The sequence below is a fragment of the Gekko japonicus genome, unplaced genomic scaffold (assembly GCF_001447785.1).
Source record: "Gekko japonicus isolate JY-2015 unplaced genomic scaffold, Gekko_japonicus_V1.1 scaffold238, whole genome shotgun sequence".
Taxonomy (NCBI): Eukaryota; Metazoa; Chordata; class Lepidosauria; order Squamata; family Gekkonidae; genus Gekko; species Gekko japonicus.
In genome coordinates, this window is record NW_015161411.1 from 667,288 (window position 1) to 687,491 (window position 20,204).

The 20,204-nt window shown below is 51.4% G+C and overlaps 1 protein-coding gene across 6 annotated transcripts in view; it reads right to left on the reverse strand.

The window, feature by feature from the left end:
* Positions 1-20,204, reverse strand: part of EIF4G1 (eukaryotic translation initiation factor 4 gamma, 1) — a 134,814-nt gene that overhangs the window by 17,468 nt on the left and 97,142 nt on the right. For all 6 annotated transcript variants that reach the window (XM_015427022.1, XM_015427045.1, XM_015427037.1 and 3 more), the window contains 10 exons: positions 19,691-19,810; positions 19,212-19,385; positions 17,680-17,877; positions 14,012-14,158; positions 11,778-12,014; positions 8,434-8,538; positions 5,333-5,489; positions 3,935-4,035; positions 1,024-1,126; positions 808-910 (listed from right to left, as the gene is read on the reverse strand). In XM_015427022.1, coding sequence (XP_015282508.1) covers positions 808-910; positions 1,024-1,126; positions 3,935-4,035; positions 5,333-5,489; positions 8,434-8,538; positions 11,778-12,014; positions 14,012-14,158; positions 17,680-17,877; positions 19,212-19,385; positions 19,691-19,810 — 1,445 coding nt within the window. The remainder of the gene's footprint in view (positions 1-807; positions 911-1,023; positions 1,127-3,934; positions 4,036-5,332; positions 5,490-8,433; positions 8,539-11,777; positions 12,015-14,011; positions 14,159-17,679; positions 17,878-19,211; positions 19,386-19,690; positions 19,811-20,204) is intronic.

Sequence of the window (20,204 nt, forward strand, 5' to 3'; positions counted from 1 at the left end):
TAGAACTTTTGCTCACAAGACTCCACAGCTTAGAGGGAACGTTGGACAGGACTCGCACAAATGGGTTGAAATGGGCTCCGTGGCAGAGCGTCGGGCTTGCATGCAGAAGAGGCCCCAGGAATTGGCAGCAGGTGATGCCAAAAAATCGTAGAATCCCAGAGTTGGAAGGGGCCCTACAGGCGATCCAGTCCAACCCCCTGCTCCGCGCAGGACCAGCCCAGAGCATCCCTGACAAGGGTTTGTCCAGCCGCTGCTGAAAGACTGCCAGGGAGGGGGAGCTCACCACCTCCCCAGGCAGCTGAATCCACTCTCGCACAACTCTTATTGCAAGAAGGTTTTTCCTAATATACAGCCCTTAATTTCAACCCATTCTTGCGAGTCCTCTCCTCTGCTGCCAACGGTAACAGCTCCCTGCCCCCATCCGAGCGACAGCCCTTCAAAGACTTCAAAAGAGCCATCCTGCCCCCCCCACCTCCTCTTCTCCAGATTGAACCTTCCCAAGTCCTAAGTCCCTTAAGCTTCCCTCCTAGGGCTTGGTCTCCAGGCCCCCGATCACCCTCATTGCTCTCCTCCGCACCCACTCCATTCTGTCCACATCCTTTTTGAAGTGAGGCCTCCAGAACTGCACACAATACCCCAGGTGTAGCCTGCCCAGTGCCGTGCTCAGTAGGACTATCACATCTCGTGATTTGGAAGTTACGCCCGAGACGGTGGAGTGCTGCTGCCAGTCGGCCCCGACCCTTACGGCACCCCTTCAAAGAGACGGGAGAAGACCCTCGACCCTTGGAGGGCGAGGAGGAGACTCACCTTTGCACCACCCGCCGAATGTCTTGGCTCTCTGGAGGAGCCGGCTGCTGTAAGGCGGAGAAGCGATTCAAGGTACTTGTGGCGGGTCGGTTGGAATCGGAGGCTGAGCGAGAGAAAAGACGGGGGGCGGGGGGGTTAGGAGGCCGGAGGCCGCTTTCTGAGGCCCACCCGACGGAACCAGTTCTTGGCGATACCGGGGCTTGCCCCTGGCCTTACTTGGTTCGGCAGGCTTGGCGCCCGATCCGCCGCTGCTGCCTTTCCCCCAGCTCAGCCGCCCGCCGGGCGCAAAGAGCTGGTTGTTGGAGTCGATGGAACCGGGCTGCGGAGAAAAGCGGGGGAGGGATTAGAGACGATGCTGGTCGGTCGCTGACTGGAGGAACGAGGCAGTCAGTCAACTGCTGCTGACTGAACTGGCCCCTCCTGAGAGCGGAGCTTGCAGGGTGAAGTTACTGGTCCTTATGAATCCAGATCATAGCGGTGAAGGAGCTGAGGCAATAGATCATGGGCGGGGCGGACAGGCAGGCAGGAGTAGAGGCCCTGTAGTGCAGTGAAAGCTAGCCGCTATTGTAGGGACCCCCAACTTGGCGCCCCCGTGGGGTGCTATGGCGCCTGCTGACCCCTTCCACCAACTGTCTGTAGGGAGTGGATGAGCCCCAAGTAGAATATTTCTAAATTTATGGGAGAAGAAGAAGAGAAGAAGAGATTGGATTTATACCCCGCCCTTCACTTGGGAGTCTCAGAGCGGCTTACAAACTCCTCTCCCTTCCCCTCCCCACAACAGACACCCTGTGAGGTGGGTGGGGCTGAGAGAGCTCTGACCCAAACTGCTCTTTTTCAAGGACAGCTGTGCCAGAGCTTGTGACTGACCCAAGGTCACATCAGCAGGTGCAAGTGGAGGAGTGGGGAATCAAACCCGGTTCTCCCAGATTAGAGTCCACACACTTAACCACTACACCAAACTGGATGCAAAAATTCCTACGAACAGAAAAGAATTGATGAGAGGGACAACGGACCCAACATTTCAAAAGACGTGGAAAAAACTGTATGACTGGTACAATATAAATGCATAGTTCAAAGTAATGAAATTTTTGGTAGGATTAATCTTTTTTAGTTAAATAGAAACTATGGTAAAAAGATAAGAGTACACAGAAACTTAAACAAACCTAAAGAAACTTTTTAATATGGTAATAGAGTTATAAGAAAGTATACTGATCTCATTGTATGCTTTATGTTTGTAAGTGGTTGTCTGTGATATGTTGTATGTATGTTTGTTGTGTATAATATGAAAAATAATAAAAGTGTACCTAATGGGTACTTTAAAAAAAGAAAGAAAAGAATTGATCATGATTATGTCAACTGCCGCCCAAACCCGTGTTTGTTGCTCTACAATGGAAGGAAACCCACCCCCATAGTGCAATTATGGCATGTTAAGTTATGAGAATTTTTAAATTTCAGGCAAAATAGCAGACGACGTTATCACCAAAGAGGACCCAACTCATCAATCCTCTTCATTAGAGAAATGGCTCCCTTTTATCAAGAGAAAGCTTAATGTTTTGTGTGCCAATCAGTGATAGATTGCTGGATGATTATTATTCAGTTACAGCGTTACATTAATAATCTGACGGGGAAACGTAATCTAACTTTATTTGAAAAGCGAGCGGATTTATATTTTGAATTATATTTTGTACTTCAGAATAGCATGATTTTTCTGTTTAGTATATATGATAGCTTTGTAAACTAAGCACTAAGTACAATTTTTTTTAAAAGAAAAGTAGATGAGGCCAGGTTGGGCTTTTGCCCAGCAAGGCCTCTGATTGGCTGTGCAAAAGTTTAAAAAACGGCAGCAGCTGCCACCACAATGTAAGATTCTTCACTGAGTGACTGAAGGTAACCAGATGCAGCCGTTTTGTGGCTGGATCTGCCTCCTGTGCCAGCGAGTTTCTGGGTGTGCCCACTAGACTATGTCAGAATTACAAAGGTGGCCGCAGGCTCAAAAAAGGTTTGGGGCCCCTGCCCTATTGTACGGGAAAAGTGGAATATGTCTCAGGAAAGGCCTTGGAGCAGGCTCAAATTAGAAGAAGAGGAGATGGGATTTACACCCCGCCCTTCACTCAGATGGGATTTACACCCCGCCCTTCAGTCTCAGAGCGGCTGACAAACTCCTTTCCCTTCCCCTCCCCACAACAGACACCCTGTGAGGTAGGTGGGGCTGAGAGAGCTCTGACAGAAACTGCCCTTTTTCAAGAACAGTTCTTATCAGAACTACGGCTTGCCCAAGGCCACCAAGCAGCTGCATGTGGAGGAGTGGGGGAATCAAACCCGCTTCTCCCGGATTAGAGTCCGCACACTTAACCACTACACCAAACTGCCATTTCCAGTGGTCAGGATGTGAAAATTAACACCCTATGCCCCCTCTGAAAGACACTAGTCCAGGGGTCCCCAACACGGCACCCGCGGGCACCCACCAAATGCTTTTAGAAATTGGGTGTGGCCAGGTGGGGCTTTTGCCCAGCAGGGCTTCTGATTGGCTGTGCAGATTAAAAGGCATCTTGTTAAATGGAGCTTTCTACCCAGATTGTTGAAATTTATCAGAGTTCTACAAAGCTTCGATCCCTGAAATTTTGTGGCTGGTTCCGCCTCCTGCGGCAGCCATTTTGGGACTGGCTCCTCCTACTGCGGCAGCCATTTTTTGGTTTTGCCCCACACCCCGCGCCAGACTTCCAAAGGTGCCCCACGGGTTCAAAAAGACTTTGAATCCCACCACCACATGCCATCTGCCTCCTGCCCTCTCTTTCCTTCACCTCTCATCTCTCCCTGCCAAAGCGTGTCCCAGGTTCAGAAAAAAGCTGAGTTTTGGAAGCAGAGCTAGGCAGAATCAATTTGTGCAATTTATTTTTTTTCCCCCATGCGCGCAGGAGCGGCTGACGTCTGGATGCGAGAGCAGAGAAAGAGGAAAAAAACGTGCGCCTCCAAGCTTCCTGCAACCTCACGGCAAGCGGGCTCTCAACATTCATTCCTCCTCCGCAACTGAAAGAAAGCCGGTCTTGAAGCCAAGCTGGCGCCTGCGCCCTCGTGCGCCGGTGCAGCGCCAGAACCCGAGCTCCCTTCCCTGGGCCGGACGGCTTACCTTTGTGATCTTGGATAGCCGAGTGGTGTCGATCGGCCGGTTCCCCTTGCTGATGGGGACGGTGTTCCAGCCGTCGTCCGAGACGAGGCTCCCTCGCCCACCTGCGGAGACAGCCAAGTCAAGGCCGGACCCCTTCTCTGGCTACGGCCAAAGGGTGCAAAGATGCGCGCGAGGGGATGTGGGCTAGCGCATGGTCATCAATGCCCAGCGAAGCGGAAAAGAATGCTGGATGCCAGGGGAGGCTGGATTTACTCTCCCCCTTACCCTGTCCCTCCGCATGGGGGGGGGGGGGGGGGGTCTCAAGAGCTGCATCAGGGATTTTATTTAACAAAATTTATACCCCTGCCATTCTGCCCTCGTAAGGGCCACCGAGGCAGCTGACAAATTAAAATGTATGTAACAAAACTGCATCTTAAAAGGCACATGAGAAGCAGAGGTGGTTGGCCATGGCCTTCCTTTGCAGCGTCTTCCTTGGTGGTCTCCCTTCCAAGTACCAACCCTGCTTGGCTTCCCCCAGCAAGGGGCTTCAAGGCACGTGAGAAGCAGAGGTGGTTGGCCATGGCCTTCCTCTGCAGAGCCCTCCTTGGTGGTCTTCCATCAAAGTACCAACCCTGCTTGGCTTCCCCCAGCAAGGGGCTTCAAGGCACGTGAGAAGCAGAGGTGGTTGGCCATGGCCTTCCTCTGCAGAGCCCTCCTTGGTGGTCTCCCTTCTGAGTCCCAACCCTCCTTGGCTTCCCCCAGCAAGGGGCTTTCAGGGTGAGAGGCAGAGAAGGTTGGCCATGGCCTTCCTCTGCAGAGCCCTCCTTGGTGGTCTCCCTTCCGAGTACCAACCCTCCTTGGCTTCCCCCAGCAAGGGGCTTTCAGGGCAAGTGAGAAGCAGAGGTGGTTGGCCACGGCCTTCCTCTGCAGAGCCCTCCTTGGTGGTCTCCCTTCCACGTACCAACCATGCTTAGCTTCCCCTAGCAAGGGCCTTTCTAGGCCAGTGAGAAGCAGAGGTGTTTGGCCATTGCCTTCCTTTGCAGAGTCTTCCTTGGTGGTCTCCCATCCAAGTAACGACTCTGCTTAGCTTCCAAGATCTGACAAAAATCAGGCTATGCCACGCTGCCTCCCTTTCCATTTTGTTGCCGCTTTATACTCCCCCTCCCCTTTTAAATTAGTTGCTAGATTGTAAGGGTTGGGGTTTTTTTTGCTTTGGGGAGGGGGGGGCGTTCTTCAAAAGAAATAAAAAATAGACTATAATAGAACAAAACCAGTGCTAAAGCACATACATTAAAAGCAACCATTAAACCACTGGGCAGGAAGCAGGGAATCGGGGACGGCACAGAAGGCCGCCAGCGGCACAAGTGAAGGGTGGGCGTGGGAAAGGTCTCTCTCTCTCCCCGGTTGGGCCCTGCTCACCTGCGGAGGACGGGCCTGGCGGCCCCCGCCTCTTGTCCTGCTTGGACATCAGCTGCTGCACTTTGATGTGCTCCCGGTGTTCCTCCATCTCAGCTTCCTTGTGGATCTGGTCGATGGTCTTGGGGCCCTGGTCTCCTCTTCTGGGCACCCAGCTATTCTGCAAGGGGCAGAGGGGAAAGCGGGGGAAATGTCAGGACAGCCGTAGAGCCCGCCTGCAAGAGGGATAGAGAGAGACCACCCCGCTGTCGCCGCCGCCTGGAACGAACCGCCTCCGGGGCTTCCCCAGTGCCGACTCCGTCCAGAGCCCTCCTACCCAGTCGCATGCCGGCCAATCAGATGCCATCTCTGATGGTGCGTGTCTCCTCTCTCCTGGGCCCGAAGGATGCCGGGCTCGCTACTACCAGGGCCAGGGCTTTTTCGGTGGTGGCTCCTTACCAGTGGAACGAGCTCCCGGAAGAGATCGGGGGCCCGCGGGATCTTCTACAGTTCCGCGGGGCCTGCAAGAAGGAGCTCTTCCGCCAGGCTTTTCAACTAAGGAGCCGCACCCTCACCACTGCCACCAGCGAGCCCGGGCCCTCAGCCTCAACATCTGGCCTATACCACCGCGTGACTCCGGAAGACCACTGGGCTGGGAAACTTGTCTGATTGCACGCATTTTAGCACGCCACGTCAAGCAACTAAAGAATTATTACTAGCACCTTATGATTTTATGATTACAGTTTAATTGTTTTAAATGATCTTAGGTGGTTTTATTGGTTATTTTTGTACCGGCTACGTAAGCCGCCCCGAGCCTGCTTGCGGGGAGGGCGGGGTACAAAAACCGAATTAATAAAATAAAATAATAATGTTTGGGTGCAATGCCAAACTGCGGACAGTACCGGAATCCGGGCACAGTGCTTGGAACGATTAAGCGAAAGGGTTTCACTGAGGGACTTGGGAATGTTCCGTCTGGAGGAGGCGGAGGGGGAACAGGATGGCTCTCTTGGAGTCATTGAAGGGCTGTGTCATGATCTGGCCTGTGCCAGTACGGCCTAGCCAGCCTAAGAGGCCTGGGTGGCAGTAGGAGGCGGCTAGGCCTACAACTCCCAGAAGGCATTGGGAGAGTCAGGAAAGATTCTAAGGGAGACCGTTAGAATCTGTTGGGAACAAAGTCTGGGGGAAAAGACAGTTTAAGGAGTTGCTGGCTGAAGGTTGATGGTGGAAAAAGACTCGCTGAGGGACAGGCCGGGCTGGGAGAAGGGGAAACTTCGGAGAGAGTTAGGCAGGCTAGGGCCTGGTAGTCGACCCACAGTGAGGCATCTGAGTTAAGTTTATTTTCTTTTGGTTTTCCTTCCCCCTGTTACCCAGTTCCAGCACCTTGCCCCAATCATTCCCACAATAAAACCTGTTCCGTTTAATGTATTTTGGGTGTTTGCCTGGGTCATTCACGTCCATAGTGCTCGGACAGCAAGGGCTTGGGAGATACCATGGGACTCCCGAGGGACCCGAAAGTCCAGGGTGGTTGCGGCGGAACCCAAAGACCCCTCTGGGGTCATGACAGGCTGTCACTCAGAGGGGGGCAGGGAGCTGTTCCTGGTGGCAGCAGAGGAGAGGACCCGTAAGAATGGGTTTAAATTAAGGGCGGGAAGGGTACCAGTTGGATATCGGGCAAAACGTTTTTACAGTCAGAGTTGTGGAATGGTGGAATCGGCTGCCTCGGGAGGTGGTGAGCTCCCCCTCTTTTGCAGTCTTGAAGCAGCGGCTGGACACTCGTCAGGGATACTCCGGGCTGATCCTGCACTGAGCAGGGAGTTGGACTAGATGGCCTCTTCCAACCAATGTTCCCTCTAAGCTGTGGGGCCTTGTGAGCAAAAATTCTACTTTGTGAGCTACTGGCATTAAAGTTGTGAGCGGGCGATTTGGCTGCTGCAAAATTAGTTTCCTCTGGGGCCACCCTTCCTGAGCTAAGACAAAAATGTGTGAGCCGGAGGCTAAAAAACTGTGAGCTGGCTCACACTAACTCAGCTTAGAGGGAACACTGCTTCCAACTCTGTGTGATTCTAGGATTCAACAGGACAGTGTGGGGCAGTGTTCCCTCTAAGCTGAGTTAGTGTGAGCCAGCTCACGGTTTTTTAGCCTCCGGTTCACACATTTTTGTCTTAGCTCAGGAAGGGTGGGCTCCAGAGCAAACTAATTGATGCAGTAGCCAAACTGCTCGCTCACAGCTGTAATGACAGTAGCTCAGAACGTAGCATTTTGGCTCAGAAGACTCCACAGCTTAGAGGAGAGCACTGGTGTGGGGTGAAGCAGGCTTGTGAGCTACCAAGGCACGGAAGGAGGCTGAGCCATGGGGCTACTTGGTCCAAAACCCACTACACTGTGCTGCTGAGGCTTCTTCTGTTGCACGCCCCAGCGGCACCTCCCCCTAAACAGAGGAAGCGGCCTTAGATTGAACCAGACTAGGGGTCCATCGAGTTCAGCATCGTCTACTCAAATTGACAGAAGGCTCTCTAGGGTCTCAGGTCTTGCACATCATCTACTGCCCGGCCCCTTTCATCGAAGATGCTGGGGGACTGAACCGGGGGACCTTCGGCATGCCAAGCGGGTGCTCTACCACTCGGCCACGGCCCTTCCCCCTCCCGCCTGCCTGAACCCTTACAGCACTCCCCAAGGCAAGACCCCCTTTCTGATTACAAGTCACGTGCAAGACCCAAGGCAAAGGTGTTCTCCGAAGCAGGGTCGGGGTGTGCGCATCCAGGCCGACAACCGGCCCTCCCTCCCCAGCTGGGATCGAGCATAGAGAGCGGCCTCTGGGACAGGAAGGGTCAGACCGTGGCAGCCCGGCTGCATCGAGCACAGGCGTCCGTGGTCCAAGCCCAGCACGGCAAGCCCGCACGGTGTATCAGGGGCCGGAGGAAGACGTGAGAGGGGGTTCACCTGGGCTGCCAGTGATCCCATTCGGGTCGGCCCAGGAGGGAAAGGCAGGCCCTTGCAACCTTGCCCGGAAGTCAGGCCGGCTTACCCCAGGAAGGATGAGTCGGAGGGTGGGTGGGTGGGGTGGAGGGGGCCTCCCTCCCCTAGCCCGGGAGGGCCACTTGGGAAGCTACCGGCCTGCGCCTTACCCGTCTGAGGTCGATCACATCCTGCAGCATGAAGCGGATACGCGAGGACGTCTTCTTCTCCTTGATGATCTTATCCATCTGGTTGAAGTACTGATCCATTCGGGGCTGGGGACGGAGTGGAAAGGAGCCGAGTGAGAGGCGCTGCCAGGGACGCGGCACCTCCCGGGAGAAGGTGGCTTCCTGAGAGCGGCAGACCAGAGGCAAGCGGGGCACGTCTCCCGGAGGATTTCCGTGAAACGTAACCCGATGGAAGCGGTGGGATCCGAGAAAGGGGGCAAGCGGCTGCCGGCGCCCGTTTCGGCCAACCTCAAGAGCAGGAGCTGCCCGGCTACACACAACCGTGATAGGATTCATACATTTAGTGCAAACAGTCTTAAAAGTATTTCGTAACAAGTGTTAACACCCTTTTTATAATTACATAGAAAAGGCAAAGTTCCAGTGCCGGGTGTCTTGAAAGACTTCCTAAAGTCTTAAGTTTTTAAGTTCTGTTCTGTAATCAATTCATGTCCGTATTTCACTTGTGCACTGCATTCCCGTTGTCTCCACCAATGGGAACAGCCGTGGCTTCTGCTCCAGTTTGGTGTAGTGGTTAAGTGCACGGACTCTAATCTGGGAGAACCGGGTTTGATTCCCCGCTTCTCCACTTGCACCTGGCTGGATGACCTTGGGCAAGCCGTAGTTCTGATAAGAGCTGTCCTTGAAAAAGAGCAGATTCTGCCAGAGCTCTCTCAGCCCCGCCTACCTCACAGGGTGTCTGTTGTGGGGAGGGGAAGGGAAAGGAGTTTGTCAGCCGCTCTGAGACTCCTTTGGGTAGTGAAGGGCAGGGTATAAATCCAATCTCTTCTTCTTCTCCCACTGTGTAACCGAATTCTCAATTCCTTTGTTATCCCTGGGTTCTGTAAAGCTACTTTACACTCTAGGTTCAGAACGCTGAGAGGGAGATTGCTTTGAGCTGCTTCATTGAACCCAGAGATAACAAATGAACTGAGAATTTGGCTACAGAACGGAGACTACGCGGGAACTGCCTTGGTGGAGCTGCAGGGAATGCAATGTGCAAGTGAAATATGGACATGGGACTGATTATGGAACAGGACCTGAACATTTAAAACCTTGGGAAGTCTTTCAAAGACACGTGGCACAAGGGCTTTCCTTTTTCTACGTCATTATGAAAAGGATGTCAACACTACTTAGGAAATACTTATTCCACTAAATGTATTAATCACGACAGGGTTGTGTGTAGTTTGATTGTTTCGCCTCATCCCGTGATCTCTCTTTGTTTAAAAAGCTCAAGGGCAGGGCTGGCCAAGCTTTGGGGTTCCCAACGCTCCCCCCAAACAGCTTGGCTATGACCCCTCCAGGCTGAAGCAGGAGGCGTGAATTGGACTGCTAGCCTCCTATTCCACTGAACAAAAGTCCAATGCCATCCTGCATCCTAAGGAGACTTCCGCCCAGGTTAAGTGGATTTTCCACGGGAGAAGAGGCCACTGAAATTGGAGGAGGACTCCTTAAGCTGGAGGGAGGCTACCCGGAGGGCGGCTGCACCTACCCCACCATCTGCAAGGTAAGGAGCAGGGCTGGGGAAAGAAGTCCTCCTTGTGCTTCACAAGTTCCAGGCGCCCCTACAATCGGGGAACAGGAAGCTGCCCCGTAACTAAGGGAGGAGCTCCTCTAAGGGTTTTTCTGCACATCTTCTTTCCCTTGTGCGCCCGTACAGTATCGGGGTTCCAGGGCTCTTTTTTAAGGAAAAAGTCCAGCAGGAACTCATTAGTATAATAGCCCACACCCAGCAGCAGAAACTCATTAGCATATTAGGCCACACCTCTGATTGCACCGCTCATTAGCATATTAGGCCGCACTCCCATATGTTACCAGAAGTGTGGTCCTCCAGCCACACCCACCTTTTGCTTCTTATTCTGTTTACCTTGTTGTCAAAACCCAGGGCTTTTTTTGTTGCAGGAACTCCTTTGCATGTTAGGCCACACACCCCTAATGTAGCCAATCCTAATGAGTTTCTACTGCTGGGTGTGGCCTGTTATGCTAATGAGTTCCTGCTGGGTGTGGCCAACTTGGGAGCCAGCCGGAACTCCGTTCCTGTGCGTTCCTGCCCAAAAATAGCCCTGGAGGTCCCCCCCCCCTTTCCGCACACGTTTTGCTCCCTCTAGTGCAGTGGTTCTCAACCTGTGGGTCGCGACCCCTTTGGGGGTCGAACGACCCTTTCACAGGGGTCGCCTAAGACCATCGGAAAACACAAATTTTTGATGGTCTTATGATAACAACAAAAATAATTTTATGGTTGGGGGGTCACCACAACATGAGGAACTGTATTAAAGGGTCGCGGCATCAGGAAGGTTGAGAGCCACTGCTCTAGTGGTTGCTTCGATATTTCATCGCTGTATCTCCGGTTTGTTTCCGAGCCGTTTCGAAAATGCTCGGAAATAAACCGGAGATACGGCAATGAAATATCAAAGCAACCACTAGAGGGAGCAAAGCACTGCAGAAAATTTAAAAAACGACTGACAAAATAACACGTGCCGAAAACCCCTTGGGTTGACCACTGGGCTTCTGCCGCCGTCTGCATGCCCAGCTAAGAGCGGATGGTGCAGCACTGCTGATTATTCATTTCACTTAAATCTCACCCTTCTCCCCCGTGAGGACCCAAACGTGGATTATACTGTTCTCTCCTCCTCTATTTTATCCTCACGACAACCCTGCGAGGTAGGTCAGGCTGAGGAGTGTGTGACTGGCGTACAGCCACCTAGCAAATTTCCACGGCAGAACAAAGATCCAAACCCGGGTTTCCCAGATCCCAGCCTGATCACTTTCAGCCATCATACCAAGCTGGCGCTCTCACACAAACCGGAAGAGAAGCCGGTCCCATAAGCAGCAGCGCTACATATTTTAACATCCCTAGCTGGCACAGGGGATGGGGAAGAAAGCTGAGAAAAGGGGGACCAGCGGATGCAGATGATCCCAACTCTACCGGCAGTACTGAGGAAAGGCCTAGAAGGACGGACTCTCAGTGCAGGGAGACGAGAAACCAGGCCAAACAGGCCCTGATTGGCTGCTCTTCAAGCCAATTGTTGAACACGAGAGCAATGCATGCTGGGAGATGGAGCCACTGAGGAGACGAGAAGCCAGCCCCCAGTGGGCCCTGTTGGCTGTCCTCAAGCCGATTATGAGCCACAAGAGAGCAGTGCGTGCTGGGACACGCAGCTGCACTGAGCGCAAACCCCCCCCCCCCAAACAGCGGCCTATTTCTGGCTTCTCTGTGAGGAGATGGGCTGCCTGCTTGAGCCCCAGGGGGGAGACCTTTCCCTCTCCCAACTCGGCCGGCGCTGAAGCACCTTGGCCTTTTCGAAGTCCAGGTCCTTGCCAATGGTGGTGAGGAGCCGGCACAAGCACTCGAGCGACTCCTCGTCGTGGTTCTTGAGCAGCTTCACCACGCAGTCGTGCATGATGGCCTCCGTCAGCATCTTCAGCTTGAAGAGCTCCCCGATGAACTTGATGTTGCCCAGAGAACGCCGCCGGGCCTTGTCCCGGGCGTCGTCCAGCTCCTCCTTCAGGCGAGCTCTCTCTTCTGGCTGCAGATGGAACAGCAAAATCAGCCGTCAGAATCAATTTTAAAAATATATATTTTGAACTAACCCCACATCCCGTGATTATTAAGGAGGGGGCCACACGGGTGCAGTGGTTGAGTTGGCTGCATCTCCCCCCCCAAAAAAAAAACCCCACCAACAACACCAGACCTCTGGCAACTGGTGAGAAGGCCCTCACCAGCAAAATAATGATGTTACTTCCCATGCAACAGGAAATGATGTCAGCGCATCATTCTAGCATTTGAGCAAAACTCTATGGTCTAACCACCATAGAGTAATGTCAGTGTGTTGGGATGGTGGCATCGCCATCTCCCATTTCCCCCTTTTCCCCCGCCACCCAGCTGAGAAGCAACAGGAAGGCAAGGCCTGCTGGGGCAAGGGCGCTCCTACTCCAGTGGGAACCTGGGAGGTCAAGACCGCAGCTAAGGCCTTGGAGAGCGATTGCCAGTCAGGACTACAGTTGCCAGACCCCCTGGTGTGGGCGGGGGTCCCCTGATTTCAGGTGCTCCTCTCCTGCCCCCATCACCCCCTCTTACTGGCAGGAAGCCAGAAACCATTGCGACATGCCTGTGTAAATCGGAAGTGACGTGGGGACGTCGGGGGGACACTGGTTTTTGGGCGAAACTCTATGAAGAGAATTCTACCATAATGTTGTGCCGAAGAACCAGAGCGCCACTCCTGATATTCCTGACGTGCCTACATCACTTCCTGTTTGCGCGGGCATCTCACAATGCTCCTCCCCACTCCCAGGAACTCTCTCCCCCTCCACCGCTGGCGCAATGATCCGAACTGGCAACCTTAGTCAGGAGACCACGCTGCGCTGAGGATCGACGTCCTAACTTAGTTTGTTCCTTTCCCCATTTCATCCTCACAAATCACCCTGCAAAGTGGGTCAAACTGTGAAGACTATGAAAGGGCCCACGGTCACCCAGTGAGCTTCACAGCTGAGCAGGAATTTGAACCCAGGTCTCCCAGACGCTGGACTGGGACATTGACTAACACAGCACCATGGCACCTCTGGCAACGGACTACCCTTCTGAGATTTCTTTTCAAGCCCAGGGAAATCCTGCGTCTGAAGACTGAAGTGTCTACGACAATACGAGATTATTTGTTAAAATATTTATACCCTGCGTTTCCTCTCGGCCCCAAGTTGGCTAACCTCTAATGTGCATAAGTCTATTTCTCGCAAAAAAACAACAACAGACAACCAGGGTCAAGATTTCACTACTGAGCATCCACACCTGGGTTCATCTGGTTCACGGAAATCATAAGAGTTCTATAAGTGGATTTAACAAGGTTTTTTTTTCCCTATTGAACCGAAGGCTCATGAATACATATCTTCTGTACACAAATATGGTAACATTATCCTTAATTCCTGTAGTATGTTTTTCAAATGTATGTTGCACCGTTATTATTATTATGTATTTTCCTTGTTTAGCTACTTCACTGTATATATGTTTTAATATTATACTTTTATCATTATTATTATTATTTTATATATCTTAGATACCGGACAACAACAAGTTCTGAGGTTTGTTACAATGTTAAGTTGTCCAAAGCTCTAAAAAGAAGCAGTTCTGAACATAATTACTTGAAAATATGCAAATTTTTCATATGTTAAGATGTGTGTATTTCAGCATAATTTTACACTGTTCTCGATTTTACTGTTAACCTTTTGTCTAAAACCAATAAAAATCTTTAAATTAAAAGAAAGTGTTCCATGTTTACCCATCTTGACTGCTGTTTCTATCAGACAGAGGTTTAAGGAGAGACCTTTACCCTTGACCTACAGCCAAGGTTCACTTCACAGTCACAAGGGGGAATGTGCCTTTATCAGAAATAAAGGCCCATCCGCGGGATGAAAAGCTAAGAGAAGAAGTGCAACACACCTGGATCTTCCCAGTCTTCCCAAACTCAGTTCCTTGGCTAAGGAACCTAAGCCCTAAAGGATCCCACCTTCCCGGGAATCAAACGCCACTCACCCCAGCTGTGTCGTCCATCTCCTTCTGCTTCTTCTCGAAAATCTCGTCGTCGTCCTTGTCCTTCTCAAACTCTTTCTGGCACCGGTTCAGAAGTACCTTGCGGAAGTTGACCATCACGGTCGGTTTGTCGGTTGTGGGGACTTTCAGCTGTGGAGAGAGACGAGTCGCCATGAGAGAGGGAGCATCCCCACTGACCGGCCGCTCCCAATGCTTGGCTTGCCGATAATGTCTTCCCAACGGAGCAATACTCATCTGTGCTTCAACCTAGGAGCCAAAAGGGCTGCCCTCCTGCCAAAAGGCGTAGAAATCCTGTATTGCAAGAAGGAATGGCTAGGGCCAGGGTACACCGGGGTGGAACAGTGCCTGTGGTCCCACAATTCCTTTCTCAGAAGGCTTTATTTGACCACGCAAAGGAAGGGGAGGGTGGCTTAAAACTGAGCAAAGGAATGACCGAACAAGGGGCATGAGCCCTATTCTTCTCTGTCGTTTACTCAAAATCATAGAATCATAGAGTTGGAAGGGACCTCCAGGGTCATCTAGTCCATCTAGTCCAACCCCCTGCACAAGGCAGGAAATTCACACAAAAACACCCCAACACCCCCATTGTTCCATGCCCAGAAGATGACAAAAAACCTCCAGGATCTCTGGCCAAACTTGCCTAGAGAAAAATGGCTTCCTGACCCCAAAGTGGCGATCAGCATTTCCCTGGGCGTGTAAGAAAGGGCCACGGAAACTGAGGCAGCCCTTCCTGCCCTCCTGCTCATGATCTGCCTAAGTTGACAGAATCAGCATGGCTGTCCTATGGCCATCTAGCCTCTGTCTGAAAACCTCCAAAGGAGGAGAGCCCACCACCTCCCAGGGAAGCCTGTCCCACTGGGGAACCACTCTGCCTATTAGGAAGTTCTTCCTAATCATGTGTGCGTGCAGACAAACAAACTCCAACCACCTCTCTCCCCAAGGAGGGAAAAAAGTCCAGATACTCATACGCAAGTTGCGCTCCCAGATTTAAACCCACACCTGCATAAAAGAACTCTGAAATACAGTTCTGTCCTGATTTCAGTAGCGGCGCTTTTATGTACCCTAAACATTCCACTGACAAACGGGACTTTGGCTCTTGCGAGCTCATGCCCTGAAAATCTTGTTCGTCTCTAAGGTACGACCATATTCGAAATCGAGCTCTTCCGCTTCAGACCAACCCGGCTACTCTCTGAAACATTCTGCTGGTAACTCAAATTCTGTATGATGTTATCACAGAAATCTTCACTGATCTAATTGTGCCTATGTGGCTTATAGGCTTTTAAGTTCTATATAAAAAGAGAAAGACAAGCCCCCAAGCTCAACATCCCTACAGTCTCCAAAATACAATAGCTAACAGATTGACAACAAAGCTAAAATTACAAACTGTTCTCGAGTGAGAGGGAAGGCTAAGGGTTCCAGAGCAATGATCCGCAGGGGTTTAAATAACCCTCCCGAAGCCCCAGAGACACAGATGTAGATCTGAATTATGTCTATGGAACTCCCAGCTGTTATTGCTGTTACTTGTTCATCTTTTTTTGGCAAATCACTGTGTGCGTTTTTTTATTATTATTATTTTCTGACTACAACACTACAAAAACACTACATCACTAACACTACCCTAAGATAAGCTATACAAGGATCATATATAATGATTAAATGCATATTTAGCTAAAGCTCTCTCTATAAACAAATAGTTTTTGGAATATAGCTAGTTTCTACTGCTTCTATTACAGACTGGTAAATATAAAATTGAATCGAGTAAATACAAACAATAAGACTGTTAGGCTTATACAATTCTACTAAATCAGTTTCTTCCCTTTATCTTTCTTCTTTTCATATTTCCATTTGACTTTCAGGGCTTTTGGGGCTTTTTGTTGTTGTTGTTCAGTCGCACAGTCGAGTCCGACTCTTCGCGACCCCATGGACCAGATCCCGCCAGGCCTTCCTGTCTTCCGCCGTCCTCTGAAGTTTGCTCAACTTCATGTTCGTTGCATCTATGACACTGTCTAACCACCTCATCCTTTGCCGTCCCCGTCTTCTTTGACCTTCAATCTTTCCAAGCGTCAGGGTCTTCTCCAGTGAGTGCTCCCTTCACATTTGGCCCCTAATTCTGATTCAGAGTCTTCTTCTGGCTTACTACTCGCTGCTGCAAATCACTGTTTTAATCATGTTCTTTATATGTGTTCCTACAGTCCACTATTACTACTCACATCATTGATAATAAATTTCTTTCTTGCCACCAAGTCACGGCTGACTTTTGGTGACCCTGTGGAATTTTCAAGGCAAGAGACGCTCGGAGGTGGTTGGCCACCCAAACTAGTTCTTCTGGAGGGCCAACAACAGGGCATACAGGCCGAGGTTTTCCCGATGTTGCCTCCTGGCTCTGGGATTCAGAGGATTAGTAGCCACTGATAGACTTATCCTCCATGAGTCTATTTCATCCCCTTTTCAAGCTGTTTATTCCTGTGGCCCTCACGACATCCTCTGGCAGTGAATTCCACCTTTTAATCACTCTCTGTGTAAACTCGTATTTACTTTTGTCCATCCTGAACCTACTGCCCATCCGCTTCACTGGATGTCCTCAAGTTCTAGTATTTGAGGAGAGGGAGAAGAATTTCCCTTGGTCAACTATCTCCACCCCATGCATAATTTCATAAACCTCTATCACGTCCCCTCTTAGTCATCTCTTTTCTAAACTGAAAAGTCCCAGACTCTTTGGCCTTTCCTCATAGGAAAGATGCTCCGACCCCGTAATTATCTTAGCTGCCCTCTTCGGTAATTTTTCCAGCTCTGCGATGACCCTTCTGAGATACGGCGACCAGAACTGCACACCGTATTCCAAAACAAGGCTGCATCATACCTCTATCCGTTTTTGAAAGCACCTCAGAGACTATCTCAGAAACTGTATTTTATCTCTTAAAATTTAAACCAGACATGATAAGAGATACAGTTTGTTTTTCTGCTCCTGAGTTCATTGACGCATGCAAGTCTTTTTGCATCACTGTGATTTTTAAAAAATATTTGATTCTTTCAAAGGGGGATTAGTCTTAAATAAAGAATTTTTAAAAGATAATGAGCGATCTCTGGTTTTCCCTTGACGCATGGAATAAACAAACTTCCAGGGCCTCTTCGGTCAGCCAACCTGTTGATACAGAGGAGTTAGCCGTGCTAATCTGTGGCTGGAAAATAGTAAAAAGCCCAGTAGGACCTTTAAGACTAACAAACAGCACAAGCTTTCGAGAAACACAACTCTCTTCGTCTGATGCCTCTGACTGCATCTGACGAAGAGAGCTATGTTTCTCGAAAGCTTGTTCTACAATACAGTTAGATTTAAAGGTGCAGCTCGGCTTTTTACTATTTTCCAACCTGCCGAGATGGTTATAGAACAGTCCTCTCAACACAGCCCTGTGGTTTAAAGGTTAATGGGTCCCTTTGGAACAGACGAGGAGCCTCTTCATCTCCCAAGCATTTGTTTCAGCAATTCTTCCCCCCTGGGAGGGATAAAATCAGACTCTGCAGTAGCAGCATTTGGCAACTGACCTACGGCCTCAAAGCTAGTGATGCTTCTGTAACCTCTTCCCAAGGTCCTAGGTAGTCCCTAAAGATGGCGAGAAGGAGGAGATCGGGGGCTCACAATGGCGCACACTCACCCCCATAAGGCAACGGCACATGTTGGCATAGGCAACGGAGAAGTTTGGCTCAGAGATGGCCTTCTCGAAGATGAGGTCGATGACGCCCTTGAGGCGCTCCTCCGTATCGATGGACAGCTCGGTGACCTGCTTCATCAGCTGCTGGAACATCTGCGGCGTCAGCTTGTTCAGGATGCTGCGCACGCGGCGAAACAGCTCCTGGGGAGGGGAAAGAGAGACATGGAGCCCATCAGCCAGAGGGCCTCTGACGGGCCCAAACCGTCCCTAGGGATGTGCATTCGGTTCGAAGCCATTCGGACCCCTTTCAGGCTGCTGCAGGCCAATTCAGATTCTCTGATCTGAATCGGCTTGCCGCCGAATTTCGGTGGCAATTCGGCCCCATTATATCTTATGGGTCATTGAAGTCAATGGCGAACACATAGGGTATATTCTGGGGGCTGGAGGGGAGGGGGTTTGAGGGAGAGGCTCCAAACTCACAGGGTAGCTGCTGGAGCCTCTCCCCAAGATACCAACCACGTTTGAAGAACATTGGACCAGGGGTCCAATTCTACGGGCCCCCAAACAGGTTGCCCCTATCTCCTTCATTGTTCTCTATGGTGGGGAAAAAGTAACCCCGGCAAACGTCTTCTGCCACAATAACATTTGTGAACAACGCTCCGTCAGAAGCAAAACACCAAACGCGAAGCGTTTTCAAAGATTCCCCAACCCCCATCGCCCGTGACCCTTCAGCTTTTAATATCACCTTGGGCCAAGGCTTCGTTTGGCTGGAGGCGTTTACTGTAGCTCTGACAGAACTGTGGCTCGCCCAAGGTCATCCAGCAGGTGCAAGCGGAGAGGGGAATCAAACCCAGTTCTCCCAGATTAGAGCCTGCGCCCTTAACCACTGCACCAAACTGTAGCCATGTTGGCCGAAGCCAGTTCCCCGGTAACACCCCCTGGACCCACCACCTAGCTGGGGATGACGGCTGACGCCGTCTCCTGGAGACCCCTTCTGTCATGATCTGGGCTGTGCCGTCAGAGGCCTACTAGGCCCAGAGACCCTGGCTAGCAGTAGGTGAGGCCTACAACTCCCAGAAGCCCCTGGGAGGTTTTGGAGCCAAAATGGACTAATATGAAAAAAGAGGAGGGGTTGGCATAAAAGATCTGGAGCAGCAGGAAGAGCTGTTCTTTATTCCAGAGGGCAGAGCCGGAAGGAAGGCTGCTGCAAAGGAGAGACCCCTCATCCTGAGGGCAGGGTGAGTAGTGTAAGGTCACTTGAGATAGTGAGCTAGGGACAGTGTACATATAGACGCGTTAGGGCATTTGATTTCTTTTCACCCACTTACTGTTATATTTCTGCACCTTGTTTTTTGACCTCCTATAAAATAAACCATTTTCCTTCTTGTACTCTGCCTGGTCCTCACGCCGATTATTTGGCCAAAGGGGAGGTCTGAAGGTCTTGGGAGGGTACTCTGGGCCTTCTCAAGGGAACCTAAATCCAGAGTGGTAGCAGCGTCAGGTGACACCCCACTTGAGTCATGACACCTTCCTACCTGCGTTTTGATATTTTCGGGGTCCTCTGCCTCCGTCGCCCTCTTGCTGCTGGGCTTCCAAGCCTTCTCGGCCTTGTTCAGCTTGACATCTTCGTTCAGGGACGTGGCGATGATCTTCCGCGGCTCCTTCACGCGCAGGTTTTGCTGGGAACGGCGTTGCCCTGGACCCGGCGGCTGCACGGCCCAGTGGGGAAGGAGAGAAGTGATTGTTGACATGTCCGTTTGGCCACATTGCAAGCACTGGACCCCAGCACGAGGCTCAAAAGCCCTGGGGCTAGCCGCCTGCCTCCTCCCGGAACGCCCCGATCCGACCATTAGGGAAGCCTGCAAGAAGCTGACCCGGCCTGCTCAGATCCTCAGTTCCATCACAGAACATCAGTGGCCCAGACACGATGGCACTAACTAGGAGTTCATCACGCAGGCTAAACTGGGCGGGAAAATCCCTCCCGCTCCCCGTCAGCAGGCTGTGCGGTACGTACCGGACCACGGTTGGGTGGGGCTGGCCGGCCCAGATTGGCGAAGGAAGGCGTGAAGTCAGGCCCGCAGTTCATGTTGCTGAGGCGCACGGTGTCCAGGGGCCGCAGGGGCATTTTGTTTGCCTAATGTACCACGGGGAAGGGAAGAAGAGGAAGAAGAAGAGAAGAGATTGGATTTATACCCCGCCCTTCACTTGGAGTCTCAGAGCGGTTTACAAACTCCTTTCCCTTCCCCTCCCCACAACAGACACCCTGTGAGGTAGGCGGGGCTGAGAGAACTCTGACACAAACTGCTCTTTTTCAAGGACAGCTGTGCCAGAGCTTGTGACAGACCCAAGGTCACATCAGCAGGTGCAAGTGGAGGAGTGGGGACTCAAACCCGGTTCTCCCAGATTAGAGTTCACACACTTAACCACTACACCAAACTGGCTCTCAGGGGGACCAAGAGGATATACAGAGAAAACACGTGGGGGTTTGAGAGACCAGAACAGGGCAGCCCCTTCTCGGAGGGGCAATT